The sequence below is a fragment of the Colletotrichum jinshuiense genome, chromosome 1 (assembly GCF_051148585.1).
Source record: "Colletotrichum jinshuiense chromosome 1, complete sequence".
Taxonomy (NCBI): domain Eukaryota; kingdom Fungi; phylum Ascomycota; class Sordariomycetes; order Glomerellales; family Glomerellaceae; genus Colletotrichum; species Colletotrichum jinshuiense.
In genome coordinates this window covers 6007320-6021427 of record NC_139302.1, presented here as the reverse complement: position 1 = coordinate 6021427, position 14108 = coordinate 6007320, and the positions used below count along the sequence as shown (strand labels likewise).

The 14108-nt window shown below is 56.5% G+C and overlaps 4 protein-coding genes across 4 annotated transcripts; 2 read left to right on the top strand and 2 right to left on the bottom strand.

Annotated features, from left to right (window-relative positions):
* Positions 1-60: 60 nt before the first annotated feature.
* On the top strand, positions 61-1258 carry EsH8_I_001573 (Mpv17/PMP22 family protein; the record flags this gene model as incomplete). The annotated part of the gene is made up of 4 exons (XM_083268986.1): positions 61-129; positions 376-466; positions 530-1074; positions 1142-1258. 4 exons carry the CDS (start codon positions 61-63, stop codon positions 1256-1258), a joined length of 822 nt encoding a protein of 273 aa, XP_083119424.1.
* A 1197-nt stretch (positions 1259-2455) lies between these two features.
* EsH8_I_001572 (phosphoglycerate kinase) lies at positions 2456-4106 on the top strand (the record flags this gene model as incomplete). The annotated part of the gene is made up of 3 exons (XM_083268985.1): positions 2456-2521; positions 2842-3262; positions 3340-4106. The coding sequence occupies 3 exons, from the start codon at positions 2456-2458 to the stop codon at positions 4104-4106; spliced, it is 1254 nt and encodes a 417-aa protein (XP_083119423.1).
* Positions 4107-4540: 434 nt separating this feature from the next.
* Positions 4541-5150, bottom strand: EsH8_I_001571 (proteasome regulatory particle lid subunit SEM1; the record flags this gene model as incomplete). Its single annotated transcript, XM_083268984.1, has 3 exons — positions 4541-4580; positions 4685-4799; positions 5012-5150. The coding sequence occupies 3 exons, from the start codon at positions 5148-5150 to the stop codon at positions 4541-4543; spliced, it is 294 nt and encodes a 97-aa protein (XP_083119422.1).
* A 1689-nt stretch (positions 5151-6839) lies between these two features.
* Positions 6840-12984, bottom strand: EsH8_I_001570 (uncharacterized protein; the record flags this gene model as incomplete). Its single annotated transcript, XM_083268983.1, has 4 exons — positions 6840-8772; positions 8822-12795; positions 12851-12925; positions 12982-12984. The coding sequence occupies 4 exons, from the start codon at positions 12982-12984 to the stop codon at positions 6840-6842; spliced, it is 5985 nt and encodes a 1994-aa protein (XP_083119421.1).
* Between the last annotated feature and the right edge of the window lie 1124 nt (positions 12985-14108).

Sequence of the window (14108 nt, the reverse complement as noted above, 5' to 3'; positions counted from 1 at the left end):
CTTTTATCTCCTCCAAAACCATATCTTTCCCCCCTGGTTCTGATAAATCAATCCTTCATCATGTCGTGGGAACTCTCGCGCCGTCGCATCGTCCGAGCTGCCAACAGCAAATACATTTACGGACGCCTTGTATGCATCCTCCCTCCCCTTCCATAGCACTGCTCCATCTCTCCATGTTTCCTCGCGTGTCCTCCACAAGACGCAACATTCCTCGCATTGTCCAACCTGAATCGCCCTTGTCTCTGGCCTCCGCGTTGGGCGATCCACTATTGCGCTGCTTCCCATCTTGATCCGTTTTCATCTGTCGCTCGCCCGCTCGCCGCATTTGCACCGTTTTATAATTCTTGCGCTGACTTGCGTCCCCCCGTCCTCTAGCCGCTGCTTCACGCAGTCATCATTCTCATCGAGATGACGCTCGTGGCCCGGTTGGTTTCGCGCTTCAACCAGTACTACGATGAACGGCCACGTACGTCTCGCGATCCCTACACTTTGCTACCCGTGATGCGGCCATGCTGACATTCCCAAACAGTCCTCACCATGATGGTGACCAACGCCATCCTCGGCGGCATCGCCGACACCACTGCCCAGACCATAACGGCGCTCCGACTAAAGGCCGTCCGCAAGCCCGGAGGGCTCGACAAGCACGACGGCATCGCCATCGAGATCCACGAGCTCGACCGCAAGAACCCCTTCAACGAGAAGGACCTCATCCCCAACTCCTCGCTGCTGCCCCCGCCCTTCGACTTCGAGCGCCTCACCCGCTTCATGGCTTACGGCTTCGGCATGGCGCCCCTGCAGTTCCGCTGGTTCAAGTTCCTGTCGACCGCCTTCCCCATCACCAAGACCAGCGCCTTCGTGCCCGCCATGAAGAGGGTCGCCTTTGACCAGTTCATCTTCGCCCCCTTCGGCCTGCTCTGTTTCTTCTCCGTCATGACCGTCGCCGAGGGCGGTGGCCGCCGCGCCGTGCTGCACAAGCTGCGCGACATGTACATCCCCACCCTCAAGGCCAACTTCATCGTCTGGCCCGCCGTGCAGATCATCAACTTCCGCTTGATGCCCGTGCAGTTCCAGCTGGTAAGCCGCAACTCTTTTACCCGCGCGGGTCGTATATAGGTAGTATAGAGCTAACGATTCCCCACAGCCCTTCGTATCCACTATTGGTATCGCCTGGACCGCCTACCTCTCGTTGGCCAACGCCTCTGACGAGGTTGACCACCGTCCCGCCGCCCGCGAAGACGACCACATCCGCCTCAGCTAAATGCTCTGGGGTTTCGTTTGATATCGCCGCCCGCGGGTCGGCGGCGGCTGCGTCAGGGGTCGTGAAGTAGTTGCAGGCATTCGAGAGGCGTTACACTGGACTGGATTCGACGGAGTGGGCAAACACCGGTTTTTTATTTTTTATTTTTATTTTTTTTATATCTTTTTCTCTCTCCCCCTCTCTCTTTGAGTCGCTGTACATAGATGGCACCGGTTGCTTTGATGGCCAAGGGCGTCTGGTGTCTTGGGACAGGGAGATTGCTTTGGGCGGCCCATCTTTTCTTTTGTAGCAAAACAGCAATAAAATTGCCCGCGGTATCGTTTACCTTGTCTCGTCGACGTTATCTCGGACTTCCGTCCAAACGCGTGGTCTGAGAATGCTGTGATCGCTCCGGTTCCGTCGCAAGAACACGGCGTATCTCTCGGTCAATTATGAGGCTGTCTTGACAACGACACTAGCGACCCTGATGGGTTCCAGACTCTGACAGAAGGAGAAAAAGTTGCTGTGTAATTTTGACAACGCCCCTCCTCAACCTTCCCCGCCATGGCCGAGGGAGCAAATGTGGTTTGTCCTGTCCAATTATAGCAGCGAAACGATGAACGCGCAGCCAAGATGCTGCAGGTCCGTCTCGCGATGTCGGTCGTCCGTTGTCCCTGGAGGAGGGGGGCCCAGGATGTCCGACAGGGGATGGGGGCGTTGTGGGAAAAGCGCAGTTTCCGTGAGGTATCAGACTACCATCACGTCACAGACCGCGGCGGGGCAGCTATTCTCCTGTCTTGCAGCTGTTAGTGGGATAGCTGCAGCAGCCCAGCGGGCAGCCCAGGCTGGAGCTCCCCCACTAAGAGAGACCCAGGTCAATCAACCCCGCCAACAGAAAAAAAAATGGCATGCAAAACACTGAGGTGAAGTGCCAGCAGCAGCAGCGGCGGCAGCACCACCCCGCCAGGCCAGAACAGCAGTAGCACCACCACCACCACCCCCACCATCCAAGCCTCCCAACGTGTGTTGAACCACTCAAGGCGACTGATTACTGCGTGTTTTTCCCTGCCCATCGTCCCGTCCGGTTGTCCCTCCATCCCATTCCATCCCGTCCCTCCTAAATATACCTCAAACCTCCTCTCACTTCTTTTTCTTCTCTTCCTTCACTTCCCAACTCTCCCTACAACTGCAAATATACCCCCCTCCCCAATTGCAATCATGTCTCTCTCCAACAAGCTCTCCATCACCGACGTCGACCTGAAGGCCAAGCGCGTCCTCATCCGGGTGAGTTCTTACAAGTCCCCCGCTGTGTGCAGCAGCAGCAGCTGCTTCTGGTGCTTGTGGTGCTGTCTGGTGCTGTCTGGTGCTACTACTGCTGCTCCCGCCCAGCGGCTGCTCGGTTACCCCACCATGCCACCCACGCCTGATCCCGGGTATGAGCTCACAGCCGTTCCGTATTCTGGCGATACGTGACGTGCCGCGGGTATTCAGGTCGGCACCCTTTCGGCAGCCCGATGGTCATTTTGGGAATTACCAGACGGGCAAACAGCTGCCATCTCTATCTGTGCTAGAACAACGCTGACCCCTGTCTCCCCCTCCACCAGGTCGACTTCAACGTCCCCCTCGACTCCAACAAGAACATCACCAACAACCAGCGTATTGCTGGCGCCGTGCCCACCATCAAGTATGCCATCGACAATGGCGCCAAGGCCGTTGTCCTGATGTCCCACCTCGGCCGCCCCAACGGCCAGGAGAACCCCAAGTACAGCCTCGAGCCGGTTGTCGCCGAGCTCGAGAAGCTGCTCGGCAAGTCGGTCCAGTTCGCCAAGAACTGCGTCGGCAAGGATGTCGAGGAGCTCGTCAACAAGGCCACCAACGGCCAGGTCATCCTGCTCGAGAACCTGCGCTTCCACATTGAGGAGGAGGGCTCCGCCAAGGACAGCGAGGGCAACAAGACCAAGGCCGATAAGGCCAAGGTTGAGGAGTTCCGCAAGGGCCTCACTGCCCTCGGTGATGTCTTCATCAGTAAGTTGTTCCACTCCCGCGTCCTATTCCGCACATCACGCCACCACCGCCACGGTATGCTAACCTCCCCCTCTCAGACGATGCCTTCGGCACTGCTCACCGCGCCCACTCCTCCATGGTCGGCGTTGACCTGCCCCAGAAGGCCTCCGGCTTCCTGATGAAGAAGGAGCTCGAGTACTTCGCCAAGGCCCTCGAGAACCCCCAGCGCCCCTTCCTCGCCATCCTCGGTGGCGCCAAGGTCTCTGACAAGATCCAGCTCATCGACAACCTGCTGGACAAGGTCAACACCCTCATCGTCTGCGGTGGTATGGCCTTCACCTTCAAGAAGACTCTCGAGAACGTCAAGATTGGCAACTCCCTCTTCGACGAGGCCGGCGCCAAGACCGTCGGCGACCTCGTCAAGAAGGCCGAGGCCAACAACGTCAAGCTCGTCCTGCCCGTTGACTACGTCACCGCCGACAAGTTCGACAAGGATGCCACCACCGGCACCGCCACCGACGAGTCTGGTATCCCCGATGGCTGGATGGGTCTCGACTGCGGCCCCGAGTCCATTAAGCTCTACAAGCAGGCCATTGACGAGTCCAAGACCATCCTCTGGAACGGCCCCCCCGGCGTCTTCGAGTTTGAGAAGTTCGCCAACGGCACCAAGTCCACCCTCGATGCCGCCGTTGCTGCCGCCGAGGGCGGCAAGATCGTCATCATCGGCGGTGGTGACACGGCCACCGTCGCCGCCAAGTACGGCGTCGAGAGCAAGCTCAGCCACGTCTCCACCGGCGGTGGTGCCAGCTTGGAGCTCCTCGAGGGCAAGGAGCTGCCCGGTGTCACCGCCCTGTCGAGTAAGTAAATCACTCCTCGTCCGCGAAACCAAAAAGAGAGGAGGCCCCGCTCTGTGGACTTTATCGGTCTGATGGATGGGAAAGGTCGTGCTGGCAAGGCCAGCTTGTAGGCCCGGGAATGCATGGAAAAGTGAGGTGGCGAAAGCCCAGGGAGGAAGAAGAAGGCGAAAATAGGGCAGTCATGATGAACGTAATGCCCCCGTTTCATGTCCTAAGAAAAAGTCACGACATCAAATATAAAAAAAAAGTAAAAGTAGGAGACGTTTCTCGTGCCCGAAGAAAAACCTGTGCCCTGTCGAGTTTCATTACTGGTATTCCGCCAGTCGTCTAGAGCTCATACGTAGTCTATGCCCGTGGTCCCACTCGGCCAAGCCATGCGTCATTCATGCTTGCGTCCCCCCCTCCTCGTTTGTCAACAGTCAGGTCGCACACGTGCGTGAAATCATCGTCGCTTGGATGCCTCGACCTTCTTCAGCTCCTCCCTAGTGAAAAAACAACAATGTTAGCATTCGCTCTCGGCTACCGAATCCGGACAAAAGGGGGGCGGGGGCGGAAGGGTAAAAGTGGTGGTGCGGTGATGCCATACTTCAACTGCGCCGAAAAGTCGTCGCTCGTGTCATCGTCGTCCCAGCTCTCCTCCCACAGGTGCTGCGTGGAGCCACTGCCGCCGGCGGCCGCCTCGGTCTCTTCCTGGGCCCAGTCTGCGGTCAATAAACGTTAGCCATCGGTCTGAGGTAGTTGCTATCCTCCTCCTCCCCACCCTTGTGTCTTCTCTTGCCCGTCAGAGACGTTCCCGGCATACCACTCAAACCCCATCAGATGGAGATGAGAGCGAGAGATATACGGGGCCATCGGTTCGACGGGAGAGATGAAGACGAGGGGAGCGGGGGAGGAGTGGGTAGAGGGAACGCACCGTCGACGGGGAAGTCCTCGAACTCATCGTCCTCGCCCAGCGCGGGCTTCTTGGCCGCCGCCTGCTGCTGCGTCGCCTCCTCGGCCTTGGGGTCCGCCGCGGCGGTCTTGTCCTGCGCGGGCTTCGCGTCCGAGGCCATTGTGTATGTGTGCGGGTGTCTGGTTTGGGGGGTTTGGTGTGGTGTTGAGAGAGAGATAGATGCCTCTTCCCTCGTTCAGCTGTTCAGTCTCGCTTCCTCGCACGGAATGAGAGACGGTTGCGGGGCCGGAATGGAGAGATTTCCAGGGGTTTTAAAGATCGGTGGTCGCGCGGGGGAGGTACTGGGACCGGGTCGTGGCGGATTGTTTGGATTTCGAGATCGCGTATGTAGTGTACTGGTGGGTTTGGGTTGGATTGGTGATGGGAGAGAGCTGGGCCGGGGGAGGGAGTAGGAGCGCGGTTGCTAGTGCGGCGGTCGCTGATGGAAGGTTGTCGACGGGCGGAAATTGCCGTCTGCGGGTGGTGCTTTTGCTTGCTGGGTGCGGCAGGTCAGGCAAGCGACAGGCGGCACTGGAAGGCGTAATGCTGGGCTCTGGCGGGATGGGGGTGTGGCGCTAGCCTGTGCACCCACCCCCGTAGCAGTTGTCCCCCTACCGGGGGTGAGGTCAGTGAAGCTTTAACTTCCTTCTTTCTCTCACTGCAACACCACCTTGACACCTAAAGCTTCACTAATCACGACATGGCTTGAAAAATTCTGCCTTTGTTGTAGTACAAATGACATGTATATTTGAAGAGCGGCCATCGTGTCAAAACGTAAAAGTAAGAAGATCCAAAAAAAAAAAAAAAAATCCCAATCACCAGGAACTACGAGATGCGTCGAGTCGTTGGCATCAAGCCCTGGGCCACCCCCCTTTCCCCCCCCAAATTCCCAAAGGGAAGAAGACCCTCGAGCAGCAATATCTGGGTTGTGTCGTGTAGTTTAGAGCCATCCAGGCTTTCAGTCAGCCCCCCTCTGACTGGCCTTCGGGCTCCTCATTCGACACTTGTTACCCCTATTCTCTGCGTGGTTTCGCCCTCTTCGTTTGCTTGGGCTGTAGCTTTCTCGATAACTACGTCCCCCTTTCCCTCCCCCCACCCCCTGTCGTGATCCCCAACCTCACATCGACCTAGCAAGATTCTCCCGTCAAGCGTATCCGTAGTGATTCCGCGTGGAAACGTCAACAAGACACTCGCTGCAATGCCCTCCCTCCCACTCCGTCCTCGTCACCCACATCCACGGCCGGCACGACCCCCCCGACGCCCTGGCCCGCTCGCACTTCTCGTCCCACCTCTCGACCGTGTGCCTACACTCCTCCATCTTGACCTTCCATAAGATGCACATTTCGAGCGTTGCTTGCAAGCCTGGATAGGCGACTGTAATAGGGACAGATAGACAGAAAAGAGGGGGGATGTCAACAAAGGAAGAGCGTTTCTCTTTTGCCGTTGGGAAGATGGGTCTTGCTCGAGATGCTTTGAAAGGCGTGGCCCGCCCGTACTTTTATAGATGCCCCTGACGCCGCCGACTCTATGCTTTTTGTGAATCATATTGTTTGTCTCGGTTTGACTGCAACCGAAACTCCTATTCATACACGACCAAGACAGGACAGGGAAGCGAAGAAACGACCCCGACCTGTCATTCTCCAAAACGACAACCAGTTCCAAATCTGGATCAACAGAGAAAATTTCATCACTCTTCCCAAGCCTCCGAGTTTGAATCGCCATTGGGCATATTCTCCTCGTCCTCACCGTAATTGAACAGCCACAGCTGTATTATGTGGTGACTTGTGCGCCAACCAAAGAACCCAGAGCTCTACTCATCTTCATCTTCATCAGCCGCATCGCCCTCCTCCTGGTCTTCATCTTCCTCTTCCTCCTCGTCGTCTTCGCCCTCGCCCTCGCCCTCCCCGGCCTCCTCGTCCTCCTCCTGCTCCTCGTCCTCCTCGCCTTCATGCTCCTCTTCAGCATCTTCCACCTCCTCGCCTTCTTCGCCTTCTTCTTCTTCTCCTTCTTCATCTTCATCTTCTTCGCCCTCGCCCTCCTCACCTTCCTCGCCTTCTTCGCCTTCCTCGCCTTCCTCGCCCTCTTCTTCCTCTTCTTCCTCTTCCTCATCCTCTTCCTCTTCGTCATCACCATCGCTGGACTCGTCGCTCTTCTTTGCCCTGCCAGAGTCCACGCTCTTCCTCAGATTCGGGAACATGAGCGACGGGGGCGGCTGCTCATCCCAATCGTCGGGAACATCACTAAGCTCGCTTTCATCATCAGCCGAGTCGTGAATGCTGCCGCGAGGGCTGGATCCCGCCGTGGCCTGTGCGGGCTCTTCTTCGCCTTCCTCGGCTTCCATAGCCGTGTCGTCCTTCATCTCTGTGTCTTCGCCGTCTTCACCCCCGTCACCTTCACCTTGCCCCTCGGCCTCACTGCCCTCCTCGGCATCTCCAGCGGGAGTATTCCCGCCGTTTCTGCCACTTGACACGGACCCCACGCGTGACTTGGACGGAGCAACTGAAGACTTGGGCGCCTCGCCAAACCTGGCAAAGGCCTGCTCAGCTTTGCGTATAATATCGGGTCGGCGGACGCCTGCCCTGCGCCGCGGGGCTGCCTCAGGTGCCGCCGCTGCCTTGTCGCCAGCCTCGCTAGTTGCTCCCGAGTCCTGCGTGCCAGATGGGTTTAGAATGTTGCCCAGTGAATTCGACGGCTTCAGCTCGTTTCCGCCGTCAGCTTCTTCTCTGGCACGAGCCCTAGCGCGAGCCTCTAGAACTTCGTGGGGTTCTGGCCCAGGCAGTGTAGGCCCGATCTCCTGGTAAACAATGGCGTAGCAATCGTTGATAAGATCGTCAATCGCCCCGGCCTTCATGAGTCCTCCGTTGAGTTTCTTCAGCTCAATCGTCTCCTTTAGACAGTTGAACGCCGGGATATCGGTCGACGGGCCTCCGGCCCATTCGGTGATGCGATCCGCCATGATCTCCAGCTCTTCAAGCGAGGTCAACTTGAAAGTGTCTTCCAAAGTCGGAGGGACTTGGAATCCCTGCCGCAGCAGTCTCAGATAAGACATGCAGCACGTCTGCCACAAATCGCTGAAGTGGTAAAAGTCGGCACCCTTCTTTCGAAGGCGTCTGAGAACCATTTCCAAGTTCACCCGGTCGTTCATAACCACCAGGATTTTGACCATGAACCGGATATACTGCGAGGTGTAGACATGATGCCGCCCAGAACGCTCGGCGTCGCACTTCCAGACGTTCATGACCATGGTCTTGGTAAACATGGACTCCCTTAGTACGTTGAAGGCGGCCTTGGCCTGGACAAGCTCGGGTGACTCGCCTTCTTCGTCGAAAAGTAACCGAGCGTGACGCATGATAATGCGGTGCTGCCAGTTGGACTTGTCCTTGTCGCGAAGGTGGTGCAGATTTCTGATAACGTACTCTTCCCAGTCTTCAATGTCATCCAGAGTGATGTCGTCGCCTAGTTCCATACCAAACGGCTGTCTTGACAAAATGTCTGCGCCCTCTTGCGGCGTGAGGTCGCCTCGACCGACGAGTTTGTATACAATCGAGACGATCTTGTAGTGCGGCTCCAGGATGGGATCGCTGTGTCGTGACTTGGGCACTGCAGCGACGACCTCGACAGCGTGCTCGAGGGCCGCGATCAGGTACCCAACCGATGGGCGGGTCTCTCGGTCTTTCTCGCTGAGTTGATCGGTTGGTTTCTGGTACATTTTCCAGAGGCACTTGGTGAGCATGTACGGATTCCTGTGACTAGTCAGTGATAGCTCGACGAACTGGTGCAGGAGCAACCCACCTCCAATCATGTGGCTTGCGCCTCATGGCCCGCTTGAACAAGCCAGCGGCGTATTTCCAAACCTTGTAGTCTTGCATTTGGTCGTGAAGTACTCTCTGAAAAGTCCCGGTACCCAAGTTCTCGATGAAGAACCGCTCATGGTCTGCGTGCTGGAATGGCTCCATGGCGAGAGGTTCACGGCTGGACGCATATAGACGCATGGCGAAGTTGTGATATAGCTCGTACAGCGGATCTTCGTCCTCGTCGTCGATTTCCGCTTCCCAAGAGTTGGACAACGCAAGAGTATAGCAGTGGATGGAGTTTCGCTGGAACTTGAGCAATTCGCTACGTTCCTTGTTCATCTTGTCGGCCGACCACAAGACGGCTTCGTCAAGCTCGTAGTCGAAGCACTCGGCTAAGCGGAACCAGGCATCCCACTTGTCTGGGGTGAACTGAAGTTGCAGTCGCAAAAAGGTTGCCGCGAGTCGCAAGTCATCAGTAGCACCAGGCGTTTGTCGCTTGCTTAGATCAACTTGCTTGAATCTTGTCAAGGCAATCATGCCCAGCAAGAAGAACCAGCCGTGCTTTGCCAGACCACTTTCGGGAGTGTTCACGGCGACGACATCCAACTGGACGCCACCCGTGAGGGCCTGATAGAGACGTAGAGGGTGGATTGGCCGCTTGAGGTATTCGGTGAAGTTCCTGAGGTTGTGAATCATCTGAGGAGTTGACTTGGTCTGTCCAATGGCCCCTTGCATGTGTTCGATGGTCGTCTTGAGGTCCGACTTGAGGAGGTCCCTTCTTGGCATTCGCCTTGCCAGAACCGTGATCTTGTCAACCAGCTGCATCGCATTGCGTTTCTCGAGTTTTTCAGGGGGACAACCATGATCTTGAATTTCTCCAGCACCGACCCCTAGCTTCAGACCGTGTAGGTCATACAGCACTTGGCCGAGGTAGTCTTCCCAGTTCTCGATCTTCTTGAACTTCAGCAGCTCAACGCGCATCATCTTCAGGAAAATCTTGTTTGAAGCTTTGCAACATTTTCTCAGTCCAACAACCTGGTGAATGGCAGACAAGTAGTCGGCCAACTCCATCTCTGGTTTGGGGAATAGTGCCCGGTTTTGAATGACGCCCACTTTGATAACCGTGTATTGAAGGCACCATACACGAACCTGTATTTCCCGCAGTTTGTTGAGAAACGGCTGAAACGAGGGACTGCTCGGCGGCACTCGGGTCATACCGATGCGAATCTCATCTTCGTGCATTGCCGATGCATGGAGCATGCAGCTCAATTTTGCGAGGGCCGCGGACGTCGCTTGCAAATGCTCCTCGTCAACAATGTCGAATGCTGAGCTGTCGTTGAGAGCAACGGAGAGTGCGGGAATCAAAAGGTCATCGAGTGACTTGAGTATCTTCAGCAACAGCGGTGGTCTAGTTTCCGCCGCGTTTTTGAGATACCCATCGCTTTCCAGGTCCGCCGTGAGCATTTCGATAGCTTTGAGCTGGCATGAAAACTGCTTCGTGGTATATTTTATAGTGGCGTATGCATCACTCAAACGCGACCAGAGGAAAAGACGCAGCTCCGTACTAGTGCCTAAGAGAAATCTCCAGAGGTCTTGCAAGCTTTGGCTTGCGCATTCCTTGATGGGGAGTTTCTTGGGCTTAGAACTGCCGGGTGGAGAGTCTTCCCCGTCCATCGAAGAGTCTTCAGGCGATACGGTGACGTAGACGGATCCGGGGTTAAGGACAGGCTCGAGGTTGTCAATAACAGCAACGGGGTCGCTAACATTGTCTTGGAACAGCCCGAGAAAGAAATCCATCGTTGTCAGTTTGGATATTTCCCTGTCGGCCGCAGCTTCAGAAATCTCTGGTATCACCGGGTTGTTGGGAAGGTACAGTTGGTCGAACTCTCCGTCCGAAAGGAAATCCCGCAAGCTCGTCCAGCATTGCAGGATGTACTCTCTTGAGGCATTCTCAGTCAAGGTTGTCGAGAAGATGGCAGCCCAGAGGAACCGGCCAGTCAATTTTTCATTCCCATCTTGGGTAGTCTCGCGCAACAAAGCAGAAGCCATGTCTAGCCATCGTGCCAGGCGGCCCTTGGCCTCAACGCGGATGCTGTAGTCGACAACACTGTTGGGGTTGGTGATTCTTTCATACACGTCGAGGTGAATCTCGAAGAGCATTTCCACGACATCTTTGATGAATGCAAATTCCTCATTCGCACCACCAGATCCCGAATGCTTTGCGCGATTCAAGTCGTAGTGGATCGACTGGAGGATGTCCTGATCAAACCGACTGATGACCTGGACGACTGCTGTCTTCATAGCATCCGACCACTTAGTTTGAAGGTAGCTAGGGCATATCGTCTTGATCCATTCGTAGGCGACCTCTTGGGCGGTTACCCAGGAGGAGTTGACCCGTTTCGCGAAAGCGGTGATTCCTTGCGTCTCCTTGAAAGGAGGTATGACTGACGTCTTCTGCGAGCCGCCCTTGGCATGCTCAAGGAACGATGACAAGCTCAGGGATGCCTGGGCTTGCTTGTTTAGCAAGATCTTTGCATTATCCTCATTGAATGAGACGAATGCATTGCGAAGATCCACAGTTGCCTGGTTCTTAATGGATGATGCGCGTTCCTCTGACACCAGAGAGTCCAGTACGTTGCTGATCCGGTCTAGGGTGGCCTGATCCGTGACGCCTATGTTCTCCAGCATGTTCTTGGTGGCCTGGAACAGGTTTTGGTCGGCGGCTTGGTACGGTGCCAGTTGGGATGCATGAACGGCGCTTGGATCGAGGATTTCCTCAGCGGCTGCGGTTTCTCGTCGCCGGATACGCTTGCTCCTCTTCTCGACCAAGCTCTCTTCTTCCTGGGCCTCGGGGATGCCGGCGGCTGACTGCGACCGCTTTCTAGATGGCTGAGAGCTACTCCGGCCCTTGCGAGTGTTCTCGGCGGGCTTGGGCGTCTCTTCCGGGGCAGCATCACCGCCCTCAGTCTTTTCCGCGCTCGTGACCTTATCCTCTTTTGCAGCAGCGGCCTCATCGTTATTTTTAGAATCCGAGCCACTGGGGTGACCGTCCTGCTCCGGCTGACTCTCCATAACCACATCTTCATCGCTCTCCGTTTCAGGAAGCTCAATGACGACAGCCCGACTCGTTTGCCCCATTTCGAGTATGAATTGCACCAGCGCCATGCCCAGATCGGCCCATGACGCAGTCGGAGGCGCTATGGTCAGACGGGCAGCGCCCACTTCCTCGACAACAGTGGGTGTGTATCCTAGATGCTTGATTGGGTTTGGAAGAAAAGGTATGGGATCGATATGTCGCTTGATAAAGTCGGGCATGTCTCGCTTGACCCAAGGGCCCATGATCGGGTGGGACAATGCTATCTCATCGGCCAAGATTTGTAACTGGTCCTTTAGTTGTTGGCCAGCAAATCCTTCGGCTAGAGATGGCGGCTCAACCTCTAGCACGGCCGGGTCGTCATCGAGTTCGATGGCGGCCTCGAGGCAGAACCTGCTGATTCTTGAACTCTTCAACGAGGCGGCCACGCGGGCGGTGCGTCGCCATAGTTCGGCGTCGGAAGGATCGCGGTCGAGGGCGGCATTGAAGTCGGTCAAAGCATTGTGCATGTTCCGGAGAGCATCTTCCTTTTCGAAGTAAGCGGCTGCATCGTCGCCTGCACTTCGGGCGGCGTGGCGTGTGCGATCGAGGAGAAATTGGCCACGGTTCTTGTGCGCCAGAAAGAAAGCCTGCGGCAGACTGCCGGCGGCGGCATCGACATCGGCGACCTGAAGATCCAGATCGCCAGCGAGGGCGGCATCGGTAATCAGCTGGTCCGGGTGTCTCTCCACCCTCTCATATTCGGTGGCAGCCTCGGGGTACCTGAAGACTTCGGACTTGAAGAGGTCATCGTAAGCGTCGGCGGCTTCGTCGAAGAATCGTGGGCCTTGGGCATGCAGCTTCAGGGCGTTTTGGAAGCGCTTCAGAGCTTCATCGACCTAATTCCAAGTCAGCACCGGACGAATGCAGGTGGCGGGGAGTTGGCGCGTGTACGTGAAGCTCGCGGGTGTTGTCGATCTCATCGTCGCTATTCTCTTCGAGTTCGACATTGATTGCTTGGAAGGCCGGCTGCGCGCTGGTTAGCTTCAAGCTGTTAGTGATGGGCGGCGAACAATTTGACGGACCATTTTGACGGCAGGCTCCCAGCCCAAGAGCTGGTCGATCCCAAAGCCTCAGTATGGGATTGGTGGACGGGTGGTGATGGGGAGTTGCGGAGGATCAAATTGGTGTCCTGTACGGATACGCCGCCATAATTGTCATGGGGGAATTTCGCTGCGCGTAGTTGCCGGGTTTGACGCGACCTGGATTTGGTTTGGAGAAACGTTAAATTGGTTGTTTGCTCTCTCCCGTATGCGTCGCCTTAGCTGCCGGTACGTACCGGGGCCAGGAACACCATGCACGGACGGGTGAGTAGGTGGCCAGCGGTCGTGTCACGGCTGCACTGTAGTGTAGTGTAGTGTTGCGTAGTGTGGTGTAGTGTGGTGTAGGTAGTGTGCTATGTCATCAGTGTCTTGGGACAAGCTGCTGGCAAGCTTCACTTGCTGTTGTGTTGCAGCCAATGAAACCTGGCAACGGCCGCCGAAGCTCATGCCTGGCGGTGGGCCGTTGGAAATACAGCAGGTCGACCTCGCCAATGATGAACACAGGACCTGGAGGCTCAGGGGACCAAGGGTCCACTGAAGCGCCCCCAAGGTCCGTAGCTCCGTGTTCCACCATTGAGTCTCACTACGAGTACCAAGTGTGTACTTAGGTGTGTACTTATGTGTCTTACGTAAGGAACAGGCCAAGATGGCAAGATGGGCACCTAGGTAGCATCTCAGGAACATGGCGAACCAGCAGCCGTACACTGCCTGCACTGCGCTGCACTGGGGCCATCCATCTATCGTCCCAGGTCCCGGCCACGTTTGAGCCCCGTCCCCGTCCCCGTCCTGTAAATTGCCAGTCCAGCTGTCAGCCCTGTCAATCACCAGTCCTCTGCCAATCGCAGACGTCAGCACCGCGGCGCCTCTTCCTATTGTTCCCTGTCACCTTGCAGAGCACCCATTAATATTGTTCCAAGCCGGCGACAGGCTGCCAGGCTTGCTGTCACAAACGAGTCCAAGCTCGCCAGTCTAGTCACCACCTTTCCCCCAGCCAGGGTTGGGTTCATTTGACGTCCCAGTCTCCCACCACCAAATCCGGCCAGGCCAGGCCAGGCACTCCATCATTCATCCCTCGCCAATCTCACCGACCGCAGCGTCAACGGCGACGG